At 35.9% G+C, this 12,985-nt stretch overlaps 1 protein-coding gene across 6 annotated transcripts in view; it reads left to right on the plus strand.

Moving 5' to 3' along the window:
• NIPBL (NIPBL cohesin loading factor) overlaps window positions 1–12,985 on the plus strand; it is a 167,274-nt gene that overhangs the window by 72,913 nt on the left and 81,376 nt on the right. For all 6 annotated transcript variants that reach the window (XM_048932553.1, XM_048932552.1, XM_048932551.1 and 3 more), the window contains 4 exons: window positions 759–858; window positions 2,515–2,666; window positions 3,735–3,886; window positions 9,617–9,710. In XM_048932553.1, coding sequence (XP_048788510.1) covers window positions 759–858; window positions 2,515–2,666; window positions 3,735–3,886; window positions 9,617–9,710 — 498 coding nt within the window. The remainder of the gene's footprint in view (window positions 1–758; window positions 859–2,514; window positions 2,667–3,734; window positions 3,887–9,616; window positions 9,711–12,985) is intronic.

Genomic DNA, 12,985 nt, shown 5'->3' on the forward strand with positions numbered 1-12,985 from the left:
TAACTTCCAGTGTCATGTGGTTGTTAGCAAATTCTTTATGATGGTACTGTAAAAAGGAAAAAAGATTGATTTAAAATCTCACTGGTAAAGATGCTTGTTAGTTTCAAGCACTGTGGTACTTGTGACCTGATAGATAGTTCAGCTTCTGAATGTCCAAAACATGGGTCTGAACTGTACAAACTGTGGGAATCTGCAATTCGGGAAATTGGCTCTGCTTTGCAGTCCAAAATATTTCAGCACACTGATACATTTTATAAGTGTACTAGAGACAGAACAGAAAGATGTTATAGTAAGTATTAGAAAGGAAGCTGTTAGGTATTACCAAAGGAGTCTCACACCTTTCTGTATGAGGTGATTGTTACCTCTACTTGCTAAAAAAATAGGATATAAATTTAATGAGTCTTCTGGTTTGTGAAGTTCCTGAATCTTTTAGTCATTAGCACACTAAATACTGTACACACTGGAGTGTGAGTGTATGTTTGTTTTAAAATGTTTCTATCTACTAGCAGATTTTGGATTGCAAAGTTTGAAGAACGTAAAAGGAAATAAGTCCTGTTGAAATCTGTAACTGAATTCCTTTAGGAATGCTTTTCTATTTTGCAATGTAAAATAGATTCTTACACAGAATGAATGTTATTTAATGTTTTCTAACAGTTGCAGACGTAACATTTTCTGCCTATAAAGTTATAGATCTCTTGGTATATAGTCTTTCTGAAATGAAATGCATATATTTAATACTGCTGTCTTCTTTTCAATAGGGATGATGATTCCACAGTTTAGTATTTCTCAGAATTCTATGCGTGGTAGTCCAGCATCTTCCAATTATCAACAAACCACTATTTCACATAGCCCTTCCAGGTAATGCTATATTTTAAATGAGGGAGGGAGGGGGCAGCAAAGTTAAAATGCTTCCTACAGTTACATTCAGTTCCAGTTGTAAGTAAATGAGTAGAAGTTAGAAGATCAATGTCAAGATTAACCCTGAATTTGTTTGACAGCAGGATGAGTTTCTGCTGCTGAAAAAATCGAATTTAGCATTTACTCGCTTTATGCATGTGCATTAATCCTGTGTTGTAAGGACAAGTCAGAATTCTCCAGTCTCTGTTCTCTTGCATAGATAGTTTTCGCAGATTTTCTTTCTTAAGGAATCCTCCTACCTTCTCCTACCCCTCCAGTTGTTTTCTTTCTGTATCAGAACATAAAGGAGAAGAGAATGAGTGTTCCAGCATGGGTAGCAGTACTAGTATGGTGGAAGAGTGGAAAAAAAGGTCTTATTAAAGCACAGAATACTACTCTAACTGTTACACAAAGGGCCACTCATAGGAAGATAGGTCCACTTGTTTGGCCATTGGCTTCCTCTTCAACTTTTTTGTACTTTTTCAGACTCCTTCAGGCAAGATGTGCCTTTAGGCTTTTAGGCTTTTAGGTCTTTCTAAAAATAAGAAAGTACCTTAGAATAGAGGAGGAAGTTCCGCATGCAGTTTCACTAGCTGGGGCTGCTGGGTTGAAACTGAATCAGCAGATATTAAACATCAATATTAAAATTAACTGTTATTTCACACTTCATTTCAAATTAGTGAAGTATTTATTTTGACAAACAGAATGCTTTCTATCTCTACAAAACCCACTACACTGTCAAGAGTAGTGGTTTTATTTTATTTGTTGGTTTTATATTGAAAAGTGGTAATGAAGAAGGTTTTATGAATTGAGAATGTTACAGTGTGCTATGTCTTCTCAGATCCTTGCAAAATTGTTGTTTTAAATATTTTGCTGTGACTTTCTGTGGAAGCTTATCTCCATAGAGCTACTGTCTAAAACAGAGCTGTGAATGGTTTTTGTGGTTTTTGTTTTATTTTTATTTTAAAAAGCAACACAAAACTGATGAAAGAATGTAAGCTATAGTATACATTATCATCACAAGCCTGTTTGATTTTTATAACATTCTATCTCTAGGATCAGTCCAGGATAAATCCAATGAAAGAATAAATTATATTCAGTAACCTTTACATCAGGTCCTGCCTAACTGCCTATATTCCTATATTTTAGCAGTATAGTTGTGTTAGATAAAGTTATTTGAAATCTTATTGGAAAAGTCATATTTAAATAAGATTACTACTTTGTCAGTTCTAGGGAGCTTGTGGTTATTTGATAGTAAGACCTTAGCTGTCGTTTTCATTAAAGATTCCAATAAACTTCTAATAAGATACAACTATTGAAAATTGCCTTATTATGGTAAATATCTATAACTTCTGTTATTGTTTGCTTTCACTAGATGGAATGCTTTCTATCTTTTTACTAATACAGTACCCTCTTTCTGACTCCTAAGTAGTAATTGAAATTGAGACGGCATTGATGGATTTAAATGCTGCTTTTGAAGAGGTTTCTTCATCGCGTTAGAATAATGTCTTTTCCAGAAGTTAAAATGTTCCAGATATATACTATTTCAAAAGGAATAACAACATTGTCTAAATTTATTTTTACAACTTCTCAAATCCTTTAAAATTTTATTTTTAGCCGGTTTGTGCCACCACAGACAAGCTCTGGTAACAGATTTTTGGCACAACAGAACAGTCCAGTGCCTAGTCCATATGCTCCTCAAAGCCCTGCAGGATACATGCCATATTCACATCCTCCAAGTTACACACCGCATCCTCAGCTGCAGCAAGGTAAGTCTGTGATGTTTGCTTTCATGTGCACGTTTCATGGCTCTTGAGTCACAAGCTTAATGTGAGTCTTTGTACTGATAGAATTTTTTTGTTGTTATATTTATCTTTGTTTACCTAACTGCAGAACATCACAGAATAATAGAATATTCCAAGTTGTAAGGTTTCCACAAGAATCAAACTCCACACAGGACCACACAAAAATCAAACCCTATCTCTAAGACTATTGCCTAAACACTGTTTGAACTCTGGCAAATTTGAGCCATGACCAGGGAGCCTGTTCCAGGGGCTGATCACCATATGGTGAAGAGCCTTTTCCTAACACACAGCCTAACCCTTCTCTGACACAGCTCCATGCCATTCGTTGGGTCCTGTAGCTGTCACCAGAGAGAAGCGATCAGCACCTGGTTACCTACTTTTTCTCTTTAGGAAGTTGTTGGCTGCCATGAGGCCTCCCTTCAACCTCCTCCAAAAGTTACAGTATTAAAAAAAAAAAAAAAAGGAAAAAAAAAAGAAAAAGGAAAAAAATGTAAAATGCCTCTTCACGTGACATTTCTTCCCAGTGTACACCTATTTTGCATAGTTATCACACATATATAGCAACTAAAAAGCAAACCCTAAGGCTTTTATTTGATGGCCATCATTTATCTGTACCAGACAAAAAAATTCATTTTTTCCTGCGTAACTAAGTTTTGCTATGAGGTTACCTCACTTTAATAAACCTTTGTAGTGTAAATGAGACTAATACTAAGGTGACCCAGAGTAGGTGTGGAAAGAGCTTGTCTAATGTACATGGAACTTGGATTGTAAATCTTGAAAATTCAAATCTTACACACCTGATTTTATTCAGGGTACTTGTGGCTAAAGGATACAATTAAAAAAAAAAAAAACAAAATACAAAAAAAACAACCCTATTCTTGTTCAGATTCCAGACCTCTTGTATACAGCTTAGCGATTTCCTCTTTTATGGTAATATTCATGAAACTTTAAGAGCTAAGGAGTGTATATACATATATATATATATCAGTACAATTATTTACTTTTTTGTTTTGTTTTGTTTTTGCATTTCAGCTTGTCCTATTGTCACAGCAGGGATGAGGAATCTCCATGAAAATAAAGTTTCAAGTCAGTTGTCGGGAAATTCAGCTAATCATCATGCTGATAATTCTAGACATGGATCAAATGAAGACTACCTACAGATGGTGCACAGATTAAGTAGTGATGTATGTTACCTAAATCAATTTATCATAAAACATATTTAGTTGCCTTGTAAGACAGATGTTTTACTATATTGTTGTTGATTTATAAAACCACTTGAAAACATCTAAGTTTCAGACATATTCACTCAACTGTGCAACTCTAACATGTGAGGTTTCAGTTCTTGTAGAAGATACCTCTTTCCTTTTCAACAGTTTGTAGCACTCTGTTGAAATTATGATAAGCAAAAAATTTTACTTATTCACAAGTTTATGTTAATAAAATGGTAAAGTGTCACTGCAGTAATTACATCAGTATATTGATGCTAACAATACTAGATTCTAAGTAGGTGTAGGATTAACTTGTCTCTCTAAATACTCATACTTCTCAATTAGAATTGACATATTTGAGCAACGTATCCAGTAGCATGATAGTATTGCCAAAGGCAAGAAGTCACATAGACAGTTTTTCTTACTGATTTACATGTGTATTATGGTTTGGTTTCTTTTCAAGACATTTTATCCTCGTGGCTTTAGTTTATGTGGTAGTAATTCTTTCTGATATCTTGAACTCTAATATCTGAACGAAGTTCCCCCCAGTTTTTGTCTGTGGTGATTTTTTTTCTAAATTATTGATTATTTTTCATCTTAATCATGCAGATGTAGTTTGATGGAGGTTCCTTAAAAGCTCAACACAGTCTCTTAACAGCTCTTGAGAGAGAGTACCTGTTTCCAATAGTATTTTTTTTACTAGATCTTTGAACTGTGAGTACTTACTGTACTGTAAGTATTGATGCCTGCAATGTAACAGTGTAACAGTAGTTACAAAATTTCATCAGAAGCTAGTTGCTGGTCTGTTTTGCCTTCTCAGGTGTTCTTTCACAACAACTGTGAGTCTCTGGAATTGGAAGGACAGGGACATAATGACATGGTGGAGGACCCATAAAGATATATGGTTGAGGACCCATCTGTGGTATAGGAGAAACAAGGGTTAGGTCAACTGATTACCAGCATCGTGACCATCTCCATAAAGAAAAAAGTGTGGTTTATTGCATGCATGACTTTCTTCAGATGGGAGCAGGGGGCCTGATCTGCCAACTAGTCATTTAGCAAATTTTGCTGACTCCCTGGGTATTGGATTAAGGATGTTTCCAGGTTACTTCAAAGAATCATAGAATTGTTAATGTTGGAAAAGATCTCTAAGGCCAAAAATTCCAGCTGTCAGTCCATCACCATTGTGCCCACTAAACTATGTCCCTCAGTGCCACATCTCCGTGTTTCTTGAACACCTCCAGGGACAGTGACTCCACCATTTCCTTAGGCAGCCTGGTCCAATGCTTGATCACTCTTTTCAGAGAAGGAATTTTTACTAATATCCAACCTGTACCACCATTGGCACAATGTGAGGCCATTACTTCTTATTCTATTGCTAGTTATCTGTGAGATGTATTCCCACCTCACTACATCTATATTTCAGATAGTTGTAGAGAATGATAAGATCTCCCCTGAGCCTCCTCTTCTCCAGGCTAAACAATCTCAGTTCCCTCAGATACTCCTCACACCCTTCACCAGTTCCATCACCCTTCTTTCGACACGTTCCAGCTCCTTGGTGTTTTTCTTTTGTAGTAAAGGGCCCAGAATAGATCGCACTCAAGGAATGGCCTCACCGGTGCTGAGTACAGGAGCACAGTCATCTCCTTAGATGGCCACACTATTTCTGATACAAGCCAGGATATCCACGTGGGCACACTGCTGGCTCGTGTTTAGCTGGCTGTTGACTAATACCTCCAGATCCATTTCTGCAATACAGTTTTCCAACCATTCTGCCCAAAACCTGTAGCATTGCTTGCAGTTGTTGTGACAGCTCATCTTGCAGCACAGGGTGATGCCCTGTTCTTATGCCATTAAGATGTCCTTGAGAAAGCATCCAGCCTTCCTGGACACCTTTGCTCTTCAGAACTATCTCCCAAGGGACTTCTTCAACCAATGTCCTAAACAGTCCAAGGTCTGTCCTCCAGAAGTCCATGGTTTTGCTGGCCTTCCTCCTGACTTCACCAAGAATTGAAAACCTATCACTTTGTGGTCACTATGCCCAAAAGGGTTTCTGACCACATCTCCCATCATGCCTTCTCTGTTCATAAACAGCAGGTCTAGTGAGGCAGCTCCCCTGATAGACTCTCTTACAGCTGTGTCAGGAAGTCATCTTCCACACACTCCACAAGCATCCTAGACTGTTTCCTCTCTGATGGATTGTACTTATATTTCCAGCAAATGTCTGATAAGTTGAAGTTCCTCACAAGAGCAAGGGCAAGTGACTGTGTGGTTTTTGCCAGCTACTTATAAAATACTACTTCTGTCACTTTTTCCTGGCTGGATGATCTGTAACAGATGCCTGTCACTTTATTTGCCTTGTTGGCCTTCCTCTGATCCTTACTTATAAGGATCCAATTTTAGCATTATCAACATTGAGCTCTATAGGATCAGAAAACTCCCCTGCATACAGGCTTGTATGTCACCTTAGGTTATCATCTACAATTGCTTTTTTGAGAAGTCCAAGGACAATCAGAAGAGACTTCATGGCACTGAGGAAATTGGTGAAGGAATCAGAAATGCAAATACTATTCTTTGTCTTTCCAGCTGTAGGGAATGATACTGAAGAAACAGGCATGAAAAGGTGTGGTGGACAGATAATGCTGCGTGTAAAGAAAGTGCTGGATTGTACAGTGCTTGCTGCCAGGGCTGAAAGTCTCTGTAAGGATTTAGGATAAAAACTAATTAAGCAGGTATTGTTAATGTGAGTCTACGGTAGATCACTTAGCCATGATGAGGGCTGAAGGCTGGCTTGGCTGAACAGTTTTCTCCTTCAGGAACAAAGGTGGGAAAAAGAAATAGTATGGACTTTGGAAACTCTTCGTCACTATAGGGAGAAAATTGATTCAGCCAAAGCTCAGTTAGAGTTGAAGTTGGCCAGTGCTGTAATGGATAACTAAGATGGTTTTCTAAAGTATGTTAACATCAAAAGGAAATCTAAAAAAGGCATTGGTCCATTACTTGACAATTGGTCACGTTACAAATTGGGATGAAGAGAGAGTGAGACTTTTTTTTTTTTTTTGCATCTGTTTTTAATGCCACTGGTGGGTCCTGAAACTCTTGGGGTCCTGTGTTTGTGAGAGTGATAAGCTTGCAGTTGACACTGAACATGTATGGGATTTGCTGCTGCAGCTAAATGCACATAAGTCTACAGGACTCAGTGGAATTCATCTCAAGATACTGAAGGAAATAGATGAAATTATTACCAAACCTCTCTCAGTTACTTATCAATGGTCTTTGGAATTTGGAGAGTTCACAGCTGTTTGGAAGCTTGCAGATGTTATTCCAATTTTCAAAAAGGGTAAGAAAGAATATCCTGGTAGTGACGGTACTGTTACTCTAACTTTGGTGCTTAGTAAAACTATGGACATTATTCTGGGACTTGTTGAAGAACATATGAAAGAGTTGGCAGTAATTCTAAAGCAACATGGATTCATGAAGAGAAAGTCATGACTTAGTTACTTAATATTCCAGTATGACAAGGTTATTCACCCAGTTAACAAAGGAAAAGCAGTGCATGCAAATGAATTTTTTTGGATTTTAGCAAGGTTTTTGGTAGTGTCTCTTATAATATCTTCAACAAAATATCCAACGTACAGCCAGATACTGTACATATGTATACAATATTATGAGTGAACAACTGAGAGAAGAGTTGCGCTCAAGGAGTTGTAGTAAATAGAGTAACATCATACTGGTGGCAAGGCACTTGTCATGTTCCCCATGACTCAATTTTAGGCCAGTCTTCTTCCAAATTTTAATCTGTGACCTGGACACAGGAGATGAGTGCACACTAAGTTTGCAGGCAGTTCTAAATTGGGAGGAGGAAGAATGATATATTCCCTTGAGAGTAGATAGGCCTTGCAGTGATATATTCATAGATCTGAGCATGAGGCAATCACTAGTTTTTGTTTGTTTGTGATAAGCTCAATATGAGTGAACAATCTACCTCACTGGCCATAAGAGCCAGCCATTTTTTAGGGGTACATTAAGCTCAGTATAACTAGCCAGCTGAAAGAAGTGGTTGCTCCATTAGACTCAGCATCAGAATGGCCTTATCCTAAATAATGAATGCTGTTTTATTGCAGAGAGTCTGCAATATAAAGATGGTATAAAATCATTAGAATGTGTCCAAACAAGAGCAGCAGAGATGCTATAAGGACTAGGAGGCGTAACGTATGAGCAACAGCTGAGAAATTTTGTTTTGTGCATCTCACAGGAAATTGAGAGATGGCTGCTGTCTATTTCCTCTCGAAGGTGAGCAGAGAAGGAGGTGCTGATCCTTTTTCTCTGGGAACCAGTGGTAGGATGTGATGCCTTAGAGCTGTGTCAGATAAAGTTCAGATTATATATTAAGTTGTTCCCTGGCAGGGGGTTCAGATACTGTACCCCAGGGTCATGACTACAGGTTTGTTAGTGTTCAAGAAGCATTTGGACAGTGCTATTGGGTTGCCTTCTTTCAAGTCAGGAGTTGGCAATCGTCATGGATTCCAGCTCAATATGTTCTATGGCTCTTGTAAACAGTGTAAACTTGCACTTTTATTTCAATTATAATTACTGTCAGGTGAAAAGCTCTTTCTTTTGATCTGATAGCATGAACTATTCCTCTGTGTGACATAATATGTATTGTAGCTCATCTGCTAGTATGCATTGGAGAACTGTCTGTTTAGCCATTAGCCATTACTAAAGGGAGTGTGCAGTTGCCCATCTATGTAGGCTTCTATCTCCTTCAAATGCCAGTTTAGCTTTCTGACTTACTGATGTTTTTCTTTTTATTTATCTTTTTTTTTTTTTTTTTTTTTTTTTTTTTTTTTTTTTTTGGTAGAAGCATGTAGAAACTTACAGTTGAACCAACTAATGTTCTATTAATTGAGTTGAAATTGGCTATAATGATAAGGGACAGAAAATTCAGATTCAAAAAAAAAAAAAAAGGAAAGAGATAAAAAGGAGTTCTATGAAAGGAATCTTTCATATAAGGATTTATATGAATGAAATCTTTAAAAGATTTAATTTAAAAGAATTGACTTTTTGCAATTTATTTATACTACAGAAATTATTTTCTCATAGTTAAAAAGGTTGCTGATTTGTTTGTGTTCCTCCCCCTCCCCCCCCCCCAGCAATCCTATTGTTGTTTAAAAAACAATGCTTATGATAGGAAATACTGTTCTATCAAAGTTTAAATCTATTTCATTGACTGGATATATATATTCTTGGCCAGCAGAGGGCTCCATGACAGCGATTTAAGGAAAATATTATTATTGCTTAAATGTAAAACTGTGGTTGTATTCTAGATATGCTTTAGGGGTAGGCTAAGTGGAAAAACTGTTTAATGTGTTTTAAAATTCTAATTTTTATGCTCAATTCTCGTTGTTATTATATAGAGTTCATACTTTGCTTATTCTGCTATAACTGGTTGTAACAAGAAAGTTTTGCATATGAATGTATTTTTCTGAGCATATTCTGGTGATTGTTTCTTCTAAGAGCTCTTGTGCTCTGGAACATTACTTTATGACAGCCTAAATTGTAAAAATTTTTATATAAATAAATATTTTTATAATATTTATTGTCTGGTTTTTCAGGTAGTTGATTTTATCAATGTATGTACTAATTTTACTTTATTTTATGAAATATTCATGCTTATAATGGTATTTTTTATTATTGTCACTTTAGGATGGCGATCCTTCAATAAGAAATGCTGCATCTTTTTCCTTGAGGTCACCACAGTCAGTCTGTTCTCCAGCTGGAAGTGATGGAACCCCTAAAGGTAGTCTAGCAGTCATATGTATCAATGTATTTTTCTTAATTTAAAGGAACAGAGAGTTTAAAGAGGTATTTAGTTAGTCCTTCTGAATTCTGTTTTCCAGTAGAATTAAGGAGTATGTAATTAGATTTCAGTAACAAAATTATTTTGAGCCCTCATCCAGGAGAAATTTCTGGAGGTCCAAAAATTGACAAATGGTACTTCAAAACATATCTTAAATTAATGGAGGACAGAAGGATTCAAAATCCTTTCTAAAGTGAGGATTTGAATTGTTTATAAGAATGGATTCAGTTGCTCTGCATAACAAGTAGTTTCAAGGCAGCATTACGAGTATTGAACTCTTGACCACCTTGAAAGTGTTTTAACATGCAACTTTTTTCGTAATTGCAATCATCAAATTGAAAGATCATGAAATTGAAAGTAGTTCAATGAACACAATACACGTAGCATAAATGAGGCCTGAACACCTTAGCTATGGAGAAGGAATAGGGCAAAATGTCAGTTGAAATGGAACAGAAAAAATCTGCTCAAAATAATTCTTTATGCTAAAATCTAGAAAGCATACCACTATTGATAATGTTATTGTTAAAAAGCAGTTATGGAGATGCATGAGACTTAGTGAAGCAGGGGTTTGAATGTATTTTTGATAGCAGAGGTTTTTAGTGCTTATGTGTTGTATAGAAATAGTAGAAAGATACAAGAGTTCGTCGTTCCCTTTTAACCCTGGAACACAATTGATTATTTCTGGATACTCAGATTAGGTTGATAAGGAGAAGGGAGTGACTGCAGAGAAGGTGAGGTTGTTAGGCTTTTTCAGCTTGGATAAATCAAGTCCTCAGAGTCAGGGAGAGCAGCCTTCCCAAACCTATGAAGAGGCTCTTCAGAGCGGTTTGGAAAAAGGATGAGCTAAAACGAACATAAATTGAAATGGAAGGTTTTGTCTGAATATAGGGAAAACCTTTTTAATTATCAGGATAGTCAATCAAGGCTGTCCAGAGAGTCTGTGCATTCTCCATTCCAGGAGGTTTTCAAGGATAAAATCACGCATAATGATTTGACTTAGCTCACCCCAGTTTGAGCCAACAGATGGACTATAGACCTTCTGAGGTCTTAATTGAATTATTCTTTGATTCTGTGACTGCTAAATGATCGCTGTGGTTCATCTAATATATATGTATATTGGCAGTGATGTAAAAAAAAATGTGACTCAAATGCAAGACAAAAGAATTTTGTATAGCGTGCCAGTGGCATCATTATTTTAGGAGATCTTGTGCTAAAGGACTTGTAAGACATATATAAATGCCAAAGACTAAACGTGCTTGTTTTTCTTAAACTAATTACACAAAATCCATGTTTGTAGAACATTCACAACACTGTGAAACTAAGCTTCTTCCATTTAGATATGTGATAACTACTCAGCCAGAATATTTAAATTATTTTTTGTTAAATTGCAGCTGTTTAAATTGGCTGTCTCAGAACCCATTTTGAAGAGATCTCTCTTTTTTTCTTCTTGAAAAGAGTCTGATTCTGCTGTTCATGTTGTAATGTTTCAGCATTATGGGTACTGAAAAAGTTCAAGAGGTATTTTTTTATTTACTTACCTGTAAGATTTATTTTTCTCGATGATAAAGCGCATAACTGAAATACTTTACTAGTGGTGGTACCACTGTTCTTTCCTTGAGATTAACGAATCCTGATTAAGAGAATGAGTTCTTGATGCTCCAAGAACCTTGCATTTACTTCTGCCAATCTAATTTTATAAATGTCCTGAAGACATCTAGATAATAACAGTACTGTTTAGAGTATGTAATTCCAGTGAGTTTTTGTCTTGATTTGAAGTGAAGGTTGTTGATTGTGCTTATAAATTTGTGAAATTTTCATTGCTGCTGTCAGTAGCCTTTGAAAGTTTGGTTGACATGTTGCAAACCGTGATAAAGAAAATCAGCAAAATATGTAATTGTGTGGGAGGACAGAAAGAATGGCACTAGATGTGAGCCAAGAAATAGATCTCAGGGAAGGGTATTACAATATCTATACTTTCTTATGTAGTATAGAAATGTGAGGGAATTATTGAAGATAAAAGGCTGCAAGACATTTCTGTATTTTTGACATGGAAATAGCAAAGGCGTATGGTGATTTGGAGACTGTGGTTGCAAAGTCTTGGATCATTTCAAAACTGAATGATAGCTGTCTAATTGACAGAAATTGAATGAGGAATAAGTTTGGTTTGTAACTCAAGAAAATATTTGAGAGGGGACAAGTTATGTTTGTTCTTTGGGTTGGTTGTTCACTTACTAAATGGAGTACAGTTTCCCTGATGCAGAAATTTCTGCTTCATTTCTTTTGCTTCAGTAAAGGTACCAGAGCAGCTGGAGTTTTATGCAGAAGGTTTTAGGTTGGACTTTATCCTTCTTTGTTAGTATAAATTTTAGTCTTCTCAGTACGAAAACAGAGTTTTGGCTCTACTTTCTGCTGTTGTCTACTGCCTTATCAACTATCATTGAAAATTCATTCCTATGATTCTTCTGTGAAGAAGAAATTTCCTTCTGTTTTTCCTTTTTTTTTTTTTTTTTTTTTCCTTCTTCTCATAATATATTTTGTGGAATGCATTATCCAAAATGGATTTCTTATCAAAGTCCTTTGTCTGTTTGTTCTACTTTCCTACCACTCTTGAACTTCAGAGAAAAAAATATATATATATATATATATATATATATAAATATATATATAAAATATAAATATATATATATGTATATAAATATGTATATACATATACATATTTAAAGACAACTTTTAAAGATTTATATAAAGGAAAGTCTTCCTTGAGGTTTAAACCACTGCTTTCCAAAGAGAAGAGTTCTTATTTTTACAGTCCTGTTTCCATATAATTTCGGGAAATCCCAGGGAAACATTTGTAGGAAATAATAGCAACCCATGCTGAACTAAACCTTGGCACCTTGTTTTTCCCCCCAGAAATAACTTGCATTTCCTCCAGAAATTGTTACTATTTGTCATAGAGGAAATAATTCAACATAATCTTTCAACATTTTATAAGACAGTGAGAATTACAGTCATACCCAAAAATATTTTTAGAAGCTGCTGTCTAACAAAGTAGCGTGGGTACTTGATTATTTTCTGAATAATTTGGCACGATCACTTTTATTTAAGACTTCTCCAGAGAAGATTCTTTTCTATTTGGTCTCTGTATATAATGGATTGTAAAGAGAATTACAAATGTTTTCAAATCTCTGTTGCAGACTTCAGTGCTGCCAAAGATA

This window comes from Lagopus muta, chromosome Z, assembly GCF_023343835.1.
Source record: "Lagopus muta isolate bLagMut1 chromosome Z, bLagMut1 primary, whole genome shotgun sequence".
Taxonomy (NCBI): Eukaryota; Metazoa; Chordata; class Aves; order Galliformes; family Phasianidae; genus Lagopus; species Lagopus muta.